Source organism: Monodon monoceros, unplaced genomic scaffold, assembly GCF_005190385.1.
Source record: "Monodon monoceros isolate NGI ecotype Baffin Bay Population unplaced genomic scaffold, NGI_Narwhal_1 Super_Scaffold_5, whole genome shotgun sequence".
In the NCBI taxonomy this organism is placed as follows: domain Eukaryota; kingdom Metazoa; phylum Chordata; class Mammalia; order Artiodactyla; family Monodontidae; genus Monodon; species Monodon monoceros.
In genome coordinates this window covers 32,897,380-32,914,808 of record NW_021703782.1, presented here as the reverse complement: position 1 = coordinate 32,914,808, position 17,429 = coordinate 32,897,380, and the positions used below count along the sequence as shown (strand labels likewise).

At 56.7% G+C, this 17,429-nt stretch overlaps 2 protein-coding genes across 2 annotated transcripts in view; one reads left to right on the top strand and one right to left on the bottom strand.

Annotated features, from left to right (window-relative positions):
* Window positions 1-15,336, top strand: part of DNAI1 (dynein axonemal intermediate chain 1) — a 59,856-nt gene extending 44,520 nt beyond the window's left edge. The window contains exons 13-20 of the mRNA XM_029202919.1: window positions 2,080-2,327; window positions 6,857-6,946; window positions 7,076-7,163; window positions 7,752-7,831; window positions 9,029-9,177; window positions 9,283-9,382; window positions 11,832-12,017; window positions 15,000-15,336. Coding sequence (XP_029058752.1) covers window positions 2,080-2,327; window positions 6,857-6,946; window positions 7,076-7,163; window positions 7,752-7,831; window positions 9,029-9,177; window positions 9,283-9,382; window positions 11,832-12,017; window positions 15,000-15,098 — 1,040 coding nt within the window. The 3' untranslated portion in view covers window positions 15,099-15,336. The remainder of the gene's footprint in view (window positions 1-2,079; window positions 2,328-6,856; window positions 6,947-7,075; window positions 7,164-7,751; window positions 7,832-9,028; window positions 9,178-9,282; window positions 9,383-11,831; window positions 12,018-14,999) is intronic.
* On the bottom strand, window positions 15,332-17,429 carry ENHO (energy homeostasis associated). The gene is made up of 2 exons (XM_029202920.1): window positions 17,213-17,429; window positions 15,332-16,194 (listed from the first exon to the last, which is right to left on the bottom strand). Exon 2 carries the CDS (start codon window positions 16,031-16,033, stop codon window positions 15,803-15,805), a length of 231 nt encoding a protein of 76 aa, XP_029058753.1. The 5' UTR covers window positions 16,034-16,194; window positions 17,213-17,429; the 3' UTR covers window positions 15,332-15,802.

Sequence of the window (17,429 nt, the reverse complement as noted above, 5' to 3'; positions counted from 1 at the left end):
TGAGAACTCAGCCTGAGCATCACTCACCCAGCCACCCTGCCTTTCATTCCCCCTCTGGCCCGCCCACTCCCACTCTGTCAGTCTTGCCCGGCATCAAGGCCAGATTGGATGTCAAGGGCATCTACAGCTCACCTCTGGCCTGGCATTTAATACTTTGATTACCCAGCGAGGGCTTGCCCATTCAGCCATGGGGTCTGGCTCCCTGTCACCACACTAGGGGTTGCTGAGGGCAAGCCCACGTCGCCAGTGGGGTGTGTCTGTCCCTGCCAGGCTCAGCCCAGGGAGAGGCCCAGATCAGGTGCTCAGGATTTGGGTCATGAATTAAAGGAACAGCAAGTGACTGTCACACTGCCCGGTTCAAGCCCTTCGTGGTCTGGGTGGGAAAGACACTCCCCTCAGCCAACTGCAGATCTCTCCCTGAATTCAAGAGTCAGCCCTTGGGGCCCAGCCTGGAGCCCTACGCGGTGAGGTACTGCCAGCTCCCATCCCCCACCTCAAGGCCAGTCTTTGAGATAGTGCCGGGCACAGGGTGACCCAACCTGGATTTCCTCACTTTCCCCAGAGCAGAAGCATTTTCCTTCCTGAACCACTGCGTGCCCTCCCCGTGGCTCAGGCTGGACCCTTGTACCTTCCACTCCAGGGGCAGCCCCCTCCTTGCACAGGAAGACTCCCGTGCAGTTGATCAGGGGAGGGGTTCCTGACAGGAGTCCCAGAGCTGGTGACAGTTAGCCACGGCAAGGGAAGGTGGGCTCCCCCACAGACAGCTGCGCTGGTGGGCAGGCCGGCTGCCCTCAGCTTCCAGCTCTGCCCACCTAAGGCCAGCCTGGCTCCTGGCTGCTCCCTGCTCCCTAACCCTGGCTCCCAGGAAGCATCCGTTGTGCTTGCAGAGTGCCCAGGGTGAGGATACCTGGGACCTGGTCATAGCTGGGCTCATGCCCAGAACCCAGGGAGCCCAGCCCAGACTGTCCCTGAGCCCAGCCCAGTCACCTGCTCCCTCAAGAAAGGGGCAGCCTTAGACACAAGACAGAGAGAATGACTCAGCAAAACTCACCAAGTTGGGGCTGCTTCCTTATCCTTCCCGCCCATGGGCTCCTCACCTCAGGACTGGCCACTCTGGGAGGAGGGCCCAGGCCTGCAGTGGCCAGGGGCAGAGGAGATAGCCCTGGGGAGCCGGCGGAGCTAAAAGGCTGCCTTAGCATAGGGCCCCCAAGACAGGGGGCTGCTCTAGACTTCCACCTCTCCAGCTCTGGCTCTTCTGAGCTTGGGAAGGGTCCTGGGCTGGTGGCGGGAGAGCGGGAATGGATGGCTGGGACTGTATTCCATTCAGTGACTGTGTTATCAGGATGGGTGCCAAGTGCGCGGAGCATGAAGGAGTGTGGGAGGCGTTCCCTTGCCATGGGGCGGGCCGGGAGGAGGACGTCTGCTGAGCGGTCCACTGTTGATCACCGAAGGCTGCGCCCAGGCCAGAGGGATAGCACGGTGGCCTATGGAAGCCTGACTGGCTGGCCTGGGACCTTGCGAATCTGGGAGCATGCTTAGAGCTAGGGCTCAGGCTGCAGCTGGGGACTGTGGGACCAGAGGGTCTGGGAAGATGCCCGCAGGTGGCTAGTGTGGGACTCCTACAGGCAATTCCGTGTTAGTCCAGACTGAACTCCTGTCCCTGGCTGGGGACGAGGGGTACATGGCCATTATCCCAACACCTAAGGGCAGGAGATGGGCTGGGCATTTGGACCCTCTCTGAGGATACTGCTCCTTCCCAAGCCCACCCACATTCTTCACTTAACAACTCTTTGAGCCTGCAGCACCCCCTTTCCTGTACCCCGGGGAGACTAAGGAGAATGTCCGTCCCTCAGATATGCCCGGTCACCTTATCTGTTGGATCCTCTCGTGAACCCTGAGAAGGGGGTGGGTCAAGTCGCATGATTCTGTCTCACGGACAGAGAAGATGAAGCTCCGAGAGGTCTCCCACACTCTCTGTCAGAGGCAGAACTGGGCAGGGCTTGTCCACCCTGTGAGGGAGGGGCCAGGGCTTCCCCAACAGGGACTGTCCAATCACCGCCACCCTCTTCCCTGGGCCAGATGACTTCATGAAGCAGAGCCGGGGCATGCTGCTGTTCTATAGCATGAAGAACCCCAGCTTCCCCGAATACACCTTCAGCAGCGAGAGCGGCATCCTGTGTCTGGATGTGCACGTGGACCACCCCTACCTAGTGGTGGTGGGCCACTACGACGGCAACGTGGCCATTTACAACCTCAAGAAGCCCTACTCCCAGCCCTCCTTTCGCAGCTCAGCCAAGTCTGGCAAGCACACAGACCCCGTGTGGCAGGTCAGCCTTGGACCAGGGTGGGAGAAGTGGGTGGGACTGAGTAGCGTGTGGGCCTGGGAGCCACCGGACGAGGGGCCTTGGGGAGGAGAGGGCCACAGGCAAGGGCATGGGGATGACAGCTACCAGCTTAGAGACCAAGGAGCTGGGTGTGAGAAGGGTCAGAGAAGGGCACAGGCGAGGCGTCAGGAGGCAAGAGGGTTTGTGGTAAGAGCTGGGGTCCGCTGCCTCAGACCTCCCATCAAGCAGGGCCCATCTGTCTGCTAAGGATCTCGGATCTCTTAGAAGTAGTGGTCAGTGACACAGAGCCCGTGGTGGGAAGCCCCCAGGGCCTGATGGGCCTCTGCTGAGTGCGTCAAGGGCTCCAAGGGTCTATGATCTTCCTCAGCTCCCCACAGGGGCTCTCTTCTGCCATCTGGGCTAGATTTGGGGAACTCCCAGAGAGGGGTAGGCACTGCCCGTTCTCTGCCTTCTTGGTGGGGCTGTAAGGCCTGGTAGGTGATGTCTGTCCCTGAGGCTTCTGTGTAACACCCATCTTCTCCAGTCAGGCATAGAATGGGACCATTACCTAGTCACTGGGGCTAGATTTCACCCTGACTCTGCGTCTCCCATCTTATTGCGCTGGGAGTGGATTTCACAGTTTCATTCTCAGAGTCTCTTAGCTCTGGCTTTGCAGGCCCTTCCTCACTGTGTTCCAAAGGTCCCCCTCCTTCTGAGGCTGTGTACCCTCACCCCATGGGCAGGCCTGGGAGAGTCTAAGCATAGATTTCTGCCTCAAGTTGCCCAAGGCCTCTGGGCTCCTCAGGCAGTGCTGAGATCTGTCTTCTCACCTTCTTCTCCCCCTTGCCCTGACAGGGTCTGCAGGCGGGCTCTGCACCCCTGCCTGTCTGGCCCTGAGCTTCCTGAGTCATGTGGACACCCCAGGCACTGGCTCTCAGCTCCCAGACAGTCCTGAGCAGAGGGAGGGCTGTCCAGGCACAGGGGATATGGTGGCCTCTCAGCTTCATCCTTTACCCAGAGCTGGGGCACCCCCTCCCCCTAAACACCCTCCCCACAGTTCTCGACCAAAGCAGGAGCCCGACTTGCAGCCTCAGGAGGTCTCTCCTCTGAAAAGCCCACCTCCCCATTCATCGCGTCCAGGCCCGCAGAAGTCTCCAGACACGGGGAGGGTGTCTGCAGAGACTTTAAAGCCCAGGGCGAGGAGAAAAGACTTGCTTTGATCAAACTGAACCAGCACCAGCCCTGGCCCGGCTTTCCCAGCACGGGCAGACAGCCCAGGGCCAAGCACGGAGCATCTCCGGGTGGCCTGACTATCCTCCTCAAGCCCAGGAGAGGGCAAGGGGCCAAGGCCAGCTACCCTACTCCCACTCTGCTCTGTTCTCTGAATCAAATCGCAGGTTGGAGAGAGAAGTAGGGTGTGCAGGAGACACAGTTTCCCCCTTCACTGGGCGGGTGCCAGGGACACTGGACGGGGTGGCCTTCTGTTCTCCCACCATCCTGTCAGGAAAACAGGGCTGCTGCCTTTGCAAAACCGAAGACTCAGAGTTCTTGGCTGGAATCAGGGCTTGCGACATGGGAGGGGCCTGCCTCTCACTCCTTTAATGACTTCCTGTTCTCTTCTTTCGCTCTCATTCCCTCCCTGCCTCCTCATTCATCCATTCATTCATCAACTCCTGCCTGCTCTCTCCTCTAGGAGCTGAGGATGCTCAGGGCTTGGTGTCTGGATACGGCAGCCACAGCTGAGCAGGATACGGAGTGTGCTAAGGAGGGCTCACGGGGGCGCTGAGGACTGTCCAGATTGTCTGGGATGGGGACCAGGGGCCAGAGGGCCAGGGAGGTCTTCCTAAAGGAAGGAACACCTAAGCTGAATCGTGAAGAATGAGGAAGTATTCGTTAGATGAAGAAGGGTACAAAGGGGTCACGCGTGCACCGGAAAGACACGGGCAAGCAGAGGGGCCTGCTGGGCAACAACACACCGCGTGGAGCTCAGCGTCAGGGACTCCTGAGCTCAGTCATGAGTGTGCTTCTCTAGCAAGTAGGAAGCTTGGACTTTGCATGTTAGTGGTCTCAAATGAAGTGTCAGTACAGAAGCCCGATGTATGAATAAGATGAGAGTGGGGCTGCTCTGGTAGGGTCAGGGGCCTGATTGCTTGAGGGTCCCCTGTTACCACTCCCCGCGTCCCCTGAGCTACTTTCACAAGGCTCCTAAGAGTTTGTCCCAGCAGAGTTTGAAAATCCCTGCCCAACCATCAGAGGGTTTGGGGCAGAGAAGTCCCACAGTCAGGTAGTGTCTCGGAGATGTCCTCTGGCCACAGCATGAGAGATCTTGAAGCCTGAGCTACAACAGGGGCAGTGGAGATAAAAATGAGGAGGTAGGGTTGAGAGCTGTCGAGGCAGCCAAATCATGAACAGGAAACGACTGATTGGATATGGGGAAAAGGAAAAATTGGTGACGGTGCCTGGGACTCCGGCTTGGGGGACCCAGTAGGAAATCCATGGATTTCTGGCCGGAAGTTAATATAAGAAGCCAGAGGAGGAGATGTCCTACTGGCAGTTGACTGTATATCCTGGAGCTTGAAGAAGAGCCAGGCTGACGAATGAGGTGTCAGAGACATCAGAGTCTAAGTCCTTCTCAACAGGACTGTGTCTTGGGAGGAGCGAGATAGGTTGTTTTAGATCTCAGATGCCAGGCTGGGGGCAGACGGACTTTGTTCCGTTGGCAGCGGGGAGCCATGGAAGGTTTTGGAGCCAGGGAGAGAACCGTCTGTCCGAAGGAGAGTGCAGCCCTGTTCAGGCCCCGCTGTGAAGCTTCAGCCACGACACTCCGCAGGGTGTGTGTGTGTGTGTATATATTCTGTGCTACACCGGGGAAGGGAAGGGGGCAGGAAGGATATGAGCAGACCCCTGGGGTCAAACATGCCTGCCCTAATCAGATAAGGCAAAAGAGAAGGAATCGGTGAAACAGGCCTCCGTCTCCTCCCTACCACCTGCTTCCTGGGCATTCATGCATTGTCTTAACCCCACTTCCACCTGCCCCCTCTTGGCCCTCTTTATTCCTACCCTCCCACCTGGACCCCAGGAGCACGTGTGTGACTTGCACACACACGCGCACACACACACGTACATGGCTCACTTGCATATACACACACGCACCACCCCCCAGCTGGGCATCAGGCTGCTAAGTGGGGTGTGAAATACAATTTCCGTGCACGCTGGTGGCCGCTCATTCAACACTTCCCTTGGCAGCTCCCTCGCGCCTCTTACAGCCTGGCCTTTGACACCCCCTGTCCCCTCCCGCCTTTAAAGGGACTGCCTTTACACAGAAGAGGAAGCGGTCTCAGCGTCAGGGCTGCTCTGACTTGTGCCTCACAAGCTCTGTGGTGCTCTAGGCCCCCCAGTGAAAGCACAAAAGAGCAGCCTGCCCAGACAGACCCTGGCAGGACTGGGTCTGCCCTCCTGTAGCTCTGACCAGCCAGGCCTGGGGCGTGGCCCCGGAAGAGCAATCCCCTCCCCGCTACACACACCCCTCAAGGGCCAGGTGACAACTGTGGTTACAGGCAGCAGCCCTGGGTTCCTGTCCTCCCTCACTGGGCCTCTGCTTGTGACAGGGGGAAGGGACAGTGGCCCCAGCACAGGAGGCCTGGAGGGAACTGGAGGGTGGAAAGATCTGGGCACCCAGCCCTGCCCCAGCTCTCCCAGACGTGGCTTGGCCAGGCCTCCACATCTGGCAACAGAAACTTGAGCCTCAAGCGTGTCGTCTTCATAAGACAACAGCTCTGTCTCCCAAACACTTTCGCATATGTTTGCTTCCAGCCCAGAGAAGATGGGTGGGGCAGGATTATTAACCCCAATTTGCAGATGGAGAAATGCAGCTCACATCTGAGATCTGGGAGCAAGATTCTGGAAGCAGGGGCTAGTGGTGAAGTGAAGTTGGGAACAGAAGAGAGCCGCCTAGAGAAAGGCCAAGCCTGGATGGGGAGGGTGGTGGAGGGAGGCTGTTCCTCCCCACTGCCCAAGGAAGCAGGAAAAAGCCTCCCAAGAGCCTTGCCACCCTGATTCCTAGCATGATGGTAATACTGAGGATATCAGCTAATAATATTTATTGAACACTTCATATTTGCAATGTTCTGACCTAAGGGCTTCACACTCATTGTTTCATTTATTCCTTACAACAAGCCCATGCTATTATGGCTCCTGTTTTGTAAATGAGGAAGCTGGTTGATGGGCTCTGTCCTTCCCAGGCCCTGTAAGGAGGTCAAACCCAGAGCCACTGCCTTCTTACAACTGGGCTCCTAAAACTCAACCCAGGGAGGAAACGGGCACCTCCAGTGCTGAGCCCGGACACTGGGCAGTGCCCCGACTGGCCTGTTGCCTCAGGATGCTCAGGGAGAGAGGAATGAGTGGAAGGAGGGAGGGCGGGGAAATCAGGGGACTCTGGGATATGGGCTCCCAGAACTGGCTTCTGGACCTCAGACGGGTTCTTGAGGGGCCCTAACCCAACACCCTAGAGCTCACAGTTTGGGATGTTTCAGGTCAAGTGGCAGAAGGATGACATGGACCACAACCTTAACTTCTTCTCTGTATCATCTGATGGCAGGATCGTGTCTTGGACGCTCGTGAAGGTGCCTGTTTCCCAGAAAGGGTCATGCAGGGGTGGAGATAGGGAGTGGGGGGAGATGAATGACAGAGGGACCCCCAACCTTGCCGGTCCAGCCCCACCCATGTGCTTCCCCCTCCCTGTGTGACTGCAGAGCGAGCTGGTTCACACAGATGTCATCAAGCTGAAGGTGGAGGACAGCACGACCGAGGGTCTCGAGGGCTTGCAGATACACACAGTGGGTAAGAGCCCCAGCCCCTCACATCCACGCCTGGCCATGTCACCCCAGCCCATGAGGTGTCTGGTCCTCCCTCTTTCTGCCGCACCGTGCCTCCACTTGTGCCTGACCGGAGGTAATGAGAAAGCCTGGCCCAGGGCACCCAGCCCTTGGCCATTTGCAGACCCTCCCTGTTTATGCAGATTGGGTGCTGTTATGCAGATCCAGCCCTGTTTATGCAGATCAGGTCCCTGTTTACCCAGATCCTCTCCCTGTTTACTCAATTCCTCCCCTGTTTATGCAGACTAGAACCCTGTTTGCACAGACCATATCCCTGTTTGCAGACCCTGTCCCTGTTTACCCTGACCCTGACCCTGTTTAACTCAATCCCTGCCTTGTTTATCCAGGCCCCATTCCTGTCTGCAGAAGCCCTGGCCCGTTTGCAGAGTCCCAACTGCCCGGGACAAGCTGCAGGCCAGAGACCCAGTTTCTGTTTGCCTGGCTGGCCCCAGCCGTCCCTCACAAGCACCTGGGCTCAGGCCATCCTGGGTAGAGGAGGTGCTGGGAGCCTCCCTCCCAGAACTGGCCTAAAGCTGTTCCCTCTTCTCCCAAGGCTGTGGCACTGCCTTTGACTTCCACAAAGAGATCGACTACCTGTTCCTAGTGGGCACAGAGGAGGGGAAAATCTACAAGGTGAGGCAGCACTGCCCTCAATGCCAGCTCCTTACAGGGCCTCTTAGACCGGGGAGCTTATCGTTCTCAACAGACCCTATTTGGACAGATCTTAGGGCTCCTCAGTTCTGGAAGGCTTCTTGCGGGAAGAGAATGCATTTCTTGACCTGCTTGGGTGGCGGGAAGAGTGGCCGAGTGCAGGAAAGGGGATGGAGAATCTAGAGGGTGACTTTGGCCCAGCCCAGCATCCTTCCCTCTGGGTCCTGCTCCCTTCCTGGGAGTGGAGGAGGTAGAGCTGGGAGGGGAGGTTGGGGGGCTTGGAACATTCTGGGGAAACTTCCTGGAGGAGATCTGAACTTGAGCTGAGCTTCCAAGGCCAGGTAACAAGAAAATTTATCTCTGAATACCGGGTTCATCCCAGCCGGCAGCAGGATGGAACTTCAAGGCCAGTTTCTGCCAAGTCTCAGTGTTAGTAGGTGAACACCCTTCTGAACCTTCATCCACCCAGAAATAGCTCTGCCGCAAGCTTTTCTTAGGCTCAGAGACTCAGAATGTTAATTACAGGCTGCATCCGGGAGCCCCTGAGGCCCAGGCAGAGCTGGTCTGAATGCAAAAGAGGTCCCCACCCCCACCCCCCTCCCAGTGGCCGTGCGGGAGAGAGGAAGAGGCTAGTTGGCCACTCAGTCTCCTGGAGGGAGGGTGTGAGGGGCCTGCTGGTCAGGGCAAGAAACCAAATGAGAAATCGTGAGATTGGGACTTGCTCCAGGCCCTGTACCTGCTCTCACCTGGGCAAGGTGGGATGTTTATCACTGCTGCAAGGCTTCTGTCCATGCAAGTGGATCCAGCGCTCTGTCTGCCTGTACGCAGGCCTTGGTCTGGACACAGGCGAGACACCACACCTCCCCCAGGGCCCCTTACACCTGCTCTGCCTGGGTTCAGGGAGGGAAGGCCTTTTCTGCCAGGCCTGGAATCCTCTGGGCAGACTTTCCTCACCCTCCAGGAAGACTCCCCTGCGCAGCCCCTTAAGCCCCTCCTTTCTCTCTGGTTGCTTTGAGGGTGAGAAATGCAGCCAAGAGCTTGGCCCCAGCTCAGCTGTGACAGTGATGTGGGGCGAGGACAGAAGAGGAATCTCAGGGTCTGACCCTCCAGGGCCCCCAGGGAAGTGGTGGCTGCTGACCTCTCTCACTCCTGAACCCCGCTTCCCCACCCTCACCCCAGTGCTCCAAATCCTACTCCAGCCAGTTCCTCAGCACCTATGACGCCCACAGCATGGCAGTGGATGCTGTGTCCTGGAACCCCTACCACACCAAGGTCTTCATGTCCTGCAGCTCCGACTGGACCGTGAAGATCTGGGACCACACCATCAAGTGAGGGGCCTGCCCTCCCCCAGGCGCCACCCTGGGCTGGGGCCGGCGGGGCTCTGGCACCGTAAGCCCTCTGTGCCCTGAGCTTTCCACCCCTCCCCACTGCAGGACCCCGATGTTCATCTATGACCTAAATTCAGCCGTGGGCGACGTGGCCTGGGCCCCATACTCTTCCACTGTGTTTGCAGCAGTCACCGCCAATGGGAAGGTGAGTGCCCCCTTCCTGACCCAGCTGACCCCTACTGAAGGTAGGATGAGCTGTCTCAAGGTCTCCCTCCTGGAGAGCCCACGCCATGCCCAGGTCAGGTGGGGGAAGGCAGAACATAAGGACTGTGTATCCTCAAGGGCCAGGCCACCCAGGGCCCTGTCAAAAGAGAGATCATTCATCCCATGAGGCCTGGAGGAGAGAGTGGGGCTGTTCACCTTGAAGGAGAGAGCACTCTGGGGATTAAGGTGCCATGAGGAGCAGTTATCCTCTCTGAGGGCCCTGGGGAGGGAGCTACAGGGTGGCAGGTGCCAACCTGATGTAAGGAAAAACTTCTGAGCCAGAGTTGATCTGTGACGGAAATAGTGTCTAAAAGGCAACAAGGTCCCCATCCCTGGGACTGTGCAAGCTGAGTCTGAGAAGGGGAGATGGAAGGGGCTCTATGCCACAATGAGAGTTGGTGAAAGTTCAGAAACAGTTTGTGAGGAAATTCTTCTGCAGTACATTTTCCTTTTGGACTTTGATATAAACTGAGAAGCACCTACCAGAAAAGAATATAGTGATTAAGGCATCACCTTCGAGTCAGTCATCTATTTGCTGAACAAATGCGTAACCAAGGGTCAACTGTGGTTCCCAGCTCCAGGCCAGGGCCTGGTGATTCAGGTTCCTGCTGTCACAGAACTTACGGTTCCAGTGAAGGGAAAGAGACAAAAGGAACAACAACAAAACGCCCAATAGAGTTAAGTGCTAGGCAGAGATTAAAAGAGGATGACGTATGTACACCAATGTTTGTAGCAGCATTATTCATAACAGCCAAAAAGTAGAAACAACCCAAATGTCTGTCAGCTGATGAATGGGTAAACAATAGGTGCTATATCCACAAGGAGTATTATTCAGTAATAACAAGGAATGAAGTATTGATGCATGCTATATCATGAATGAACCTTGAAAAATGCTTAGGTTAAGAAGCCAGTCACAAAAGACCAAACATTGTATGATTCCATTTATATAGGTCTAGAATAGGCAAATCTATAGGGACAAAGTAGATGTGTGGTTACCTAGGGCTAGAGGAGCTGGGAGAAAATGGGGAATGACTTGGTAATAGGTGTAAGAGTTCTTTTGGGGGTGATGAAAATGTCCTAAAATTGGTTGTGGTGATGGTTACATAACTGTGAATATACTAAAAAAGAGGAATTGTATACTTTAAATGGGTAAATTTTATAGTATGTGAGTTATACCTTCACAATGCTGTTATATCTTTAAAACGAGAGAGAGTGATGTAAAAGAAAAGGACTTGGTGGTCTCTTAGATAGAGTGGTCAGGGAAATCTTCTTTAAAGAGGTGACATTCAAGCTGAGAGCTGCGTCACAAGAAAGAGCCAGCCAGGTGAAGATGCGGGGATGCATTCCAGACAGAGGAACAGCTAGTGCAAATGCCCTGAGGGGAGAATTAGCTGGAAGGGTTTAAGAAACAGGCAGGTAGGGTGTCTGGGGGCTAGTAGGCAAAGGGGTGAGAGCCTGAGATGAGAGCAGACAGTGCAGAATCTAGAGTAAGCACATCTGGATTTTATGTAGAGTGCCCAGGGAGACTATTGGAGGATTTTAGATTTTTTAAAGGTAAGTATGGCTGCTGCATGAAGGATGGATGATAGAAAGGCAGGAGCTGAAGCAGGAAGAACAGTTAGGATGCTGCCACAGTCGTCTAGGCAAGAGTTGCTAATGGTTTGGACTTGGGATGCGGTAAAAATAAGATCAAACATTTATTGAGCACCGTTTTTTTAAAAACAGTTTTATTTTATTTTATATTTATTTATTTGGTTGCACCCGGTCTTAGTTGTGGCAGGCGGGCTCCTTAGTTGCAGCTCGCCAGCTCCTTATTTGTGGCATGCAAACTCTTCGTTGTGGCATGCATGTGGGATCTAGTTCCCTGACCAGGGATCAAACCTGGGCCCCCTGCATCGGGAGTGTGGAGTCTTATCCCCTGTGCCACCAGGGAAGTCCCTGTTGAGCACCTTTATGACGTGCACTGTCTGAACACCTGACATATATTAGTTGGTAGAAAACCTGGCTCTGCCACTTACTGGCAAGTTAGCCTTAAGAGCCTCTTTCTCTTCATTTATAAAATGGGGATAATAACAGAACCTACCTTATAGAGTGGCTGTGAGGATTATAATTCGATGATGCAACCATGTAACATGCTTGCCCAGAGTCTAGTACATAGTAAGTGCTCCATAAATGGCAGCTGCTCTTACTGTTAATTCTGCATAGACTTAAATTTTTTCCTAAACGTTTTATCCCCATTCCCTCAACCACAGGAAAAACAGAGACACAAATTGCCTCTCACACTGCCTAGGCTTCTGTCGACTTTCCCCAGAAAGTTCAGGGGCAGTTACTCTGAGGTGGGCAACAGGGGTCTCATTTCCCCGAGTGTGCTGACACCCACCTCTTCACAGACCCACGTGTTTGACTTGTCCATCAACAAGTACGAGGCCATATGCAACCAGCCTGTGGTGGCCCAAAAGAAGAACAAGCTCACCCATGTGCAGTTCAACCCCATCCACCCCATCATCATTGTGGGCGATGATCGTGGGCACGTCACCTGCCTCAAGCTCTCACCCAATTTGCGCAAGATGCCGAAGGTACGGTTTTGGGGAGTTTGGGCTGCCGTGAGAGAAAGTCTCCAGGATGGCAGGGGGTTGAGAGAAAGGGGAGGAGCCAGGGGGTGGCCCCCAGGTTTCTGGCTTTGGGGGCCCAGGGTAAGGGTGGTGTCATTGCCCAAGTGAGGAGCACAGGAGAAGCAGGAGACAGATCAGTTCTGACATGCTGAATCTGAGTTACCTGTGGGGCCCCCAGGTGGAGACATCAGGTAAGCAGGTGACTATGAGGACCCGAAGCCTGAGGGAAGCACACGGGCATCATTGGCTTGTTTGGTGTCATGCAGGTAGGGGCTTGAGGCTTAGTTTCTGCTTCATTGGCTGGGCTCGCACAGGGCTTCTGAACTGGGAGCTCCAGGTCCACACGGGAAGTAGGAAATGAGCCATGAGGAGGGTAACTAGGTCAGCAGCTAGGCAGTCCTCCTTTTGAGCTCTGGTTCCTTTCTGGAATCTCTAATGATCCGGAGGCCCTGCTCAGAGCCCAAGGGCCCTGAATACAGGCCACCAAGCCCAGAGCCATGACCTCGAAGTCTAGCTCTCAGAGTCCCAATTCAGACTTAAGAACCCAGGCCTTAGAATCCAGCGCCCAAAGGTCCAACTTAAAAATCCAGCGTCCAAAAACCTAGAGCCCAGTCTGGTCCATTTGGGCGCTAGGAGAGAAAATGGAATTTGCTTCCTGCCAGGTTCTGGGCCAGCATCAGAGCTGGGCCGGAGCTGGGCCATGTTGCCCTGATGACTGTACCCCCTGGTTGCAGTTTGAGGCATTTACTTGCAGTTTGAGGCAAGAGCAGGGGCCTGTCTCTTTCAACTGCTGACACCTGCCCCCCGGTGCCCCTACCAAGGCAGGGGCCACCGCACTAACCCTCCCGCGCCAGCCTGGCCTATTCCCCACTAGGGCCAGGGAGGCAAGGGCTGGGAGTTTGGCCGGGCCTGTAATTGTAGCCAGCTGGGGGAGAGGGTGGACTTGGCTATAAATACTCAGAAGGCTGCTGAGTGCCTGCAGCTGTGGCCCAGAGGCTGTGGTGGGCTGGGGGTGGGATGGGATGGGATGGGATGGGGGGCAGGGGGGGGTGGGTGTGGTCTAAAACTCTGCTAAGCCCAGCTAGCTGGCCTCAAGGAGGGGGAAGAAGGCAGTATAATTTGTGGAACAGATAAAATCTGCTCTTAATTTAGTGAGGAGAGAAACCCAGGCTTGAGCTAGGAGAGCTGGACAGCCCTGTGGGAGGGATGGTGGTGACCCCTTGGGGCTGGGGTATGACCATCACACCTTGAAGGCAGTAGATCTGGGTGGGGGCCTGCCCTGCCCACTTTCACCCAGGGATGCAAGGATCTCCCACAGTCCCAGCTCCTCTCAGAGCAATGCTCAGCATCTATATCTCTGAGGACCTGAGGACACGGGTACCTGGGAATCAGAGGACCTGAGCAGGTGATAGCTGGGGGCTAGTTCTTGGGTGGATTGGCAGTTCCTGTGAAATCGCCACCTGACTCTATCAGCAGCCAAGTGATTCGGGCCAAAGGAAGTCCTCTGGGCATCCCTACCGCCCCTCTCTGCAGGCTGCAGTCTCCCTGATCTTCCCAAGAGGGCTTGGCCACAGAGGCCCGACTTCCCAGCCCAAGGAGCTTCCCAGGATTGGTGTCAGAGCCCAACTTGTCAAAGGTCAAGGCCTACTTTCCCCAACTGCAGTATAGATAGAAACAGTTTGGGCAGAACTTGCCCAAAGTCATATAGGGAGTTAATGACAAAGCTGGAACTAAAAGCCAGATCTCCTGACTCTCAGGAGATGAGGTGAGGGCAAGAGAACACGAGGTTAATTTGGGAGGGAGAGGGGGGTGAGAGAGAAAAAGACATCTTTGTCCTCTGCCTCAGGAATGCAGACGTGAGCCAGGGAGTGGCAAAGGCACTGGGCCGCACGGGGAGGGGGAGACAGATTTGGGAACAGGCGCAGAGGTCACACCAGGAGGAAATCTGAGTTCCACAGGGTGGCAGCAGCCAAGATGGGGCCAGGAAGGGGCCTGCTGGCCCTGCATTCTCCTCCCACCTCACAGCCCGGGCCAGATCCACGCTGGGCCCTCAGCAGGCAAGGCTGGGGCAGGTGCCAGTGAGCAGTGGGCACAGGTGGCTGAGAGGGTGGGGGCCCGGGCACAAAGGGAAGGCAGGAAATGGCAGCTGACCCAGCCTAGCCCACACCCCACCGCCTGGACAGAAGGGAGGATGGCACTGGTGCTGGTCTGCCAGGGAGCTCTCAGGGCCTGAGTGACACATACCCCAGTGTCCCAGCTCTCTTTTTCTCAGGGCCCAGCTTACCAGCTAAAGGATTAGCGTGCCCTGTAGGCAGGGGTGAGGGGTCATAAATTCAGGACCCGCCCTTCTGAGGGACAGTCCCAGCCAAGGACATCTGGAATCACACGGGATATCCCATCAGCCCTCCTGGGTCTCCTGACACCTGCCCCCACCCTGGGTATGTCTGACACAGCGGGCCTGGCCCCAAACGGTACCCCACTCCCAACCTGACCTGAAAGTGCTAGGTAACAGTACTAGGTGAGGGCACCTGTGGCTTTGTCCACACTCTTTTCCCTCCACAAACACACACCTCTTAGCTCCGTGTTAGGACTCAGCCAGGGACCTTCCTGTGGGAAGGGTGCTCCCAACAGGTAGAGGCCCTGGGCTACAGCTCTTCCTGGCTTCCCCCACTCCTCCCAGCATAAGGATCCTATGTTGATCTGAGGTTCAGAAACACAGCTGGATGTCTCTTGCAGGCCTCAGCTGGGCCCCTGCCACCCAACCTGGGATGGGGAAGGATCCTCCGGGGGGTTTGGGGGCGGCAGGCAGGGGTCCGGAATCTAACTGGGCAGGAGAGAGGCGTGGCACAGCTGCCTAAGCTGGGCACAGGAGGTGGTGCTGGGAAGTAGAGTGAGGTGGCCCATCCCTCACCATTCCTCCCCCATGTGTACTTCCCTTCTCACCAGGAAAAGAAGGGCCAGGAAGTGCAGAAGGGTCCAGCTGTGGAGATCGCAAAACTGGACAAACTGCTGAACCTGGTGAGGGAAGTAAAACCCAAGACCTGAGGGCCTGGCCCCAGGGCCTGGCCCCAGTCTTGAACCCCGTACTTGTAGCACCTGACCCTGGTACCGCAGCCCAGGCTTAGCACCCAGTATGTGTGCGACCACACCCCTGATCAGGTCCCAGCACCTGCCCTTAGCACCCTGCTCCATCCCTGGTCCCAGCACCTCACCCCAGGACTTGGCCCCCAACCACCATTACCCCCTCCTTCTCTGTGCAAATAAACTTGTGTCTGGAAGCCCACCCACAGCCTTTCATTTTGTTACGGCAAGGCCCCCAGGAAGAGGAGAAAATCTCAGGGTAGAGCCATAGTTCCATTTATTATCCAGCAAACAGTAGGAGGACCAGAGAAGGGGCCCAGCCTGGACACCCTCCCATTATTGCCATGGATTGCTTCCCCAACCTCGAGGGCCTGGAGGCGCTTCGCCTAGGGGTTGGTGGACCCAGCCCCGACCACTGGGATGGAGCAAAGTCCAGATGGCCCTGGCCCTAGCACCAACTCATGAATCCCCCACCCCAGGCCTGTCTACCGAGGGCCAGCAGAGCCCCTCTTGGAGCCAGGCCGACCAGACTCTGGGCTGCTGGGTCCAGCTCCAGACAGGCTGGACTCTGAGTTCTGGACCCCAGGCTGGCTGGACCCTGGGATCCCGATTCCAGGTTCCAAGTGGGGTGGACTTAAGTCCCGGACTCCGGGCTAGGCCAGGGGCCTTCAGGGCTGCAGCAGGTAGCTGCCTTCATGGCTGAGCTTCTGGGGCGGGGGCGCCTTCTCGGGACAGGGGCCAGGGCTGGCGTTGGGACTGGACTCGGAGAGGGCGTCGATGTTGGCAGAACGGGAGCGGCAGGCCCAGCAGAGAATGACCCAGAGCAGCAGCAGCAAGAAGCCTACGAGGCCGTTGCAGATGATGGCGATGAGGGCCCCCTGGGAGACGGCTGCCCCCATGACGGGCAGCACCCTCAGACAGGCACAGGCTGAGAAGCTGCCTCGACGGCAAGGCCCATGCCGAGGCGGGACTCCGGTATAGCCGGCCTTCCAAGGAGGCTGTCCTGTCCACACACTCAATGATTCCCGGGCAGTGAAGACGTCCGCCTGCAGTTCTCAGCCTGTGGGGGGTACAGAGCAAAGGCAAAGGGTGGTGAGGAGGAAGGGGTGGGTTTAGGCCTAGGAGGAGAGGCGTAGGGAAGACAGCCCGCTCCCACACCTCTGGCCTCCCAGCAGGCCTCAGTACCCCACAGAGCCAACACCTGGCTCTGGGCACCTGGATGGGGGTGTGGCTACTGTGGGGAAGCTGCATTAGGCAGCCTATAACTCCTTCTCCTTTGGACCAGTGGGCATGGCCTGGCCCTGCCCACTGACCATCCAGCCCTCAGAAAAACTGTGTGAGTGGGTGGGATTGAGGAAGACCAAGGCCTTGAAGGATGGGCACTGTGACCAGCTTCAGTGTGGCCTGGGCACCTCCCCCGACTCAGGACTCCAGCCAGCCAGCCCAGGAGACCTCCAGAGGCGCCAGCTCACACAGAGGGAACTTTGTGGAGGCCTGGCAGGCATGTGTGGGTCTGTGTTATCTAAGACTGTGTACCTAGGTGCACCTCTCTGTGAGACTGTCTCTCCAGGTCAGGTGCATGTGTCTGTGTGTCTGGCCCTTACTCTGTCCCTTGGTTCCCTTGCCTGGATCTGTGCCTCTGCCTCTGTATACCCACCTCCGTGTGTACCTGTCTGTCTCTCCGTAGCTCTCTTTATATCTGTCTCTCTCTGTGTCCCCATCTCTGAGTCTATAAGGGTCTCTCTTGTGTCTCGTTTCTCTCCCAGTCTGTTTCTTTGTGTATCTCTGTATCAGTCTCTGTGTGTCTCTTTCTCCCTGTCTCTGTGTGTATGGGTCTCTTGTGTCTCCGTCTCTTTCTTCCCCGCTGTGTGTCCGTCTGTCCCCGTGGACGTGTCTCTATCCCCTCTCCGTGCGGTCTGTCTCTGTAGTTCTGTGGGTCTCTTGTGTGTCTCTGTCTTTGTGTGTGTGTGTCTCTTTCTCCCCGGCTGTGTCTCTGTCTCCGTGTGTGTCTATGTCTCTTCATCTCCGTCTCTGGTTTTCAACGCCCCCCATGCCCGTGGTGGGAGGGCCCCTCTTACCTGAGTTGAGCCCGGTGCGCGCCCGCGGGAGGGTCCGGGGCAGCGGGATGCAGGGCGCCGACTGCTGCTCGGGAGCCTGCGGGCGGGGAGCAGCGGGAGGCGGGCAGGGGTGACTTCCCCTCCCCCCGACCCTCCCCCTGGGCAGCGCAGCCTCCGCCGGCCGCTCCCGCGGCGGCGCGACCGGGGCGGCCTCTGCCGCGGGCGGTCTGCGGCGAGC

Bases quoted from the DNA above. Each gene is read 5' to 3' on its own strand.
- ENHO (XM_029202920.1), bottom strand. From the start codon at position 16,033: ATGGGGGCAGCCGTCTCCCAGGGGGCCCTCATCGCCATCATCTGCAAC.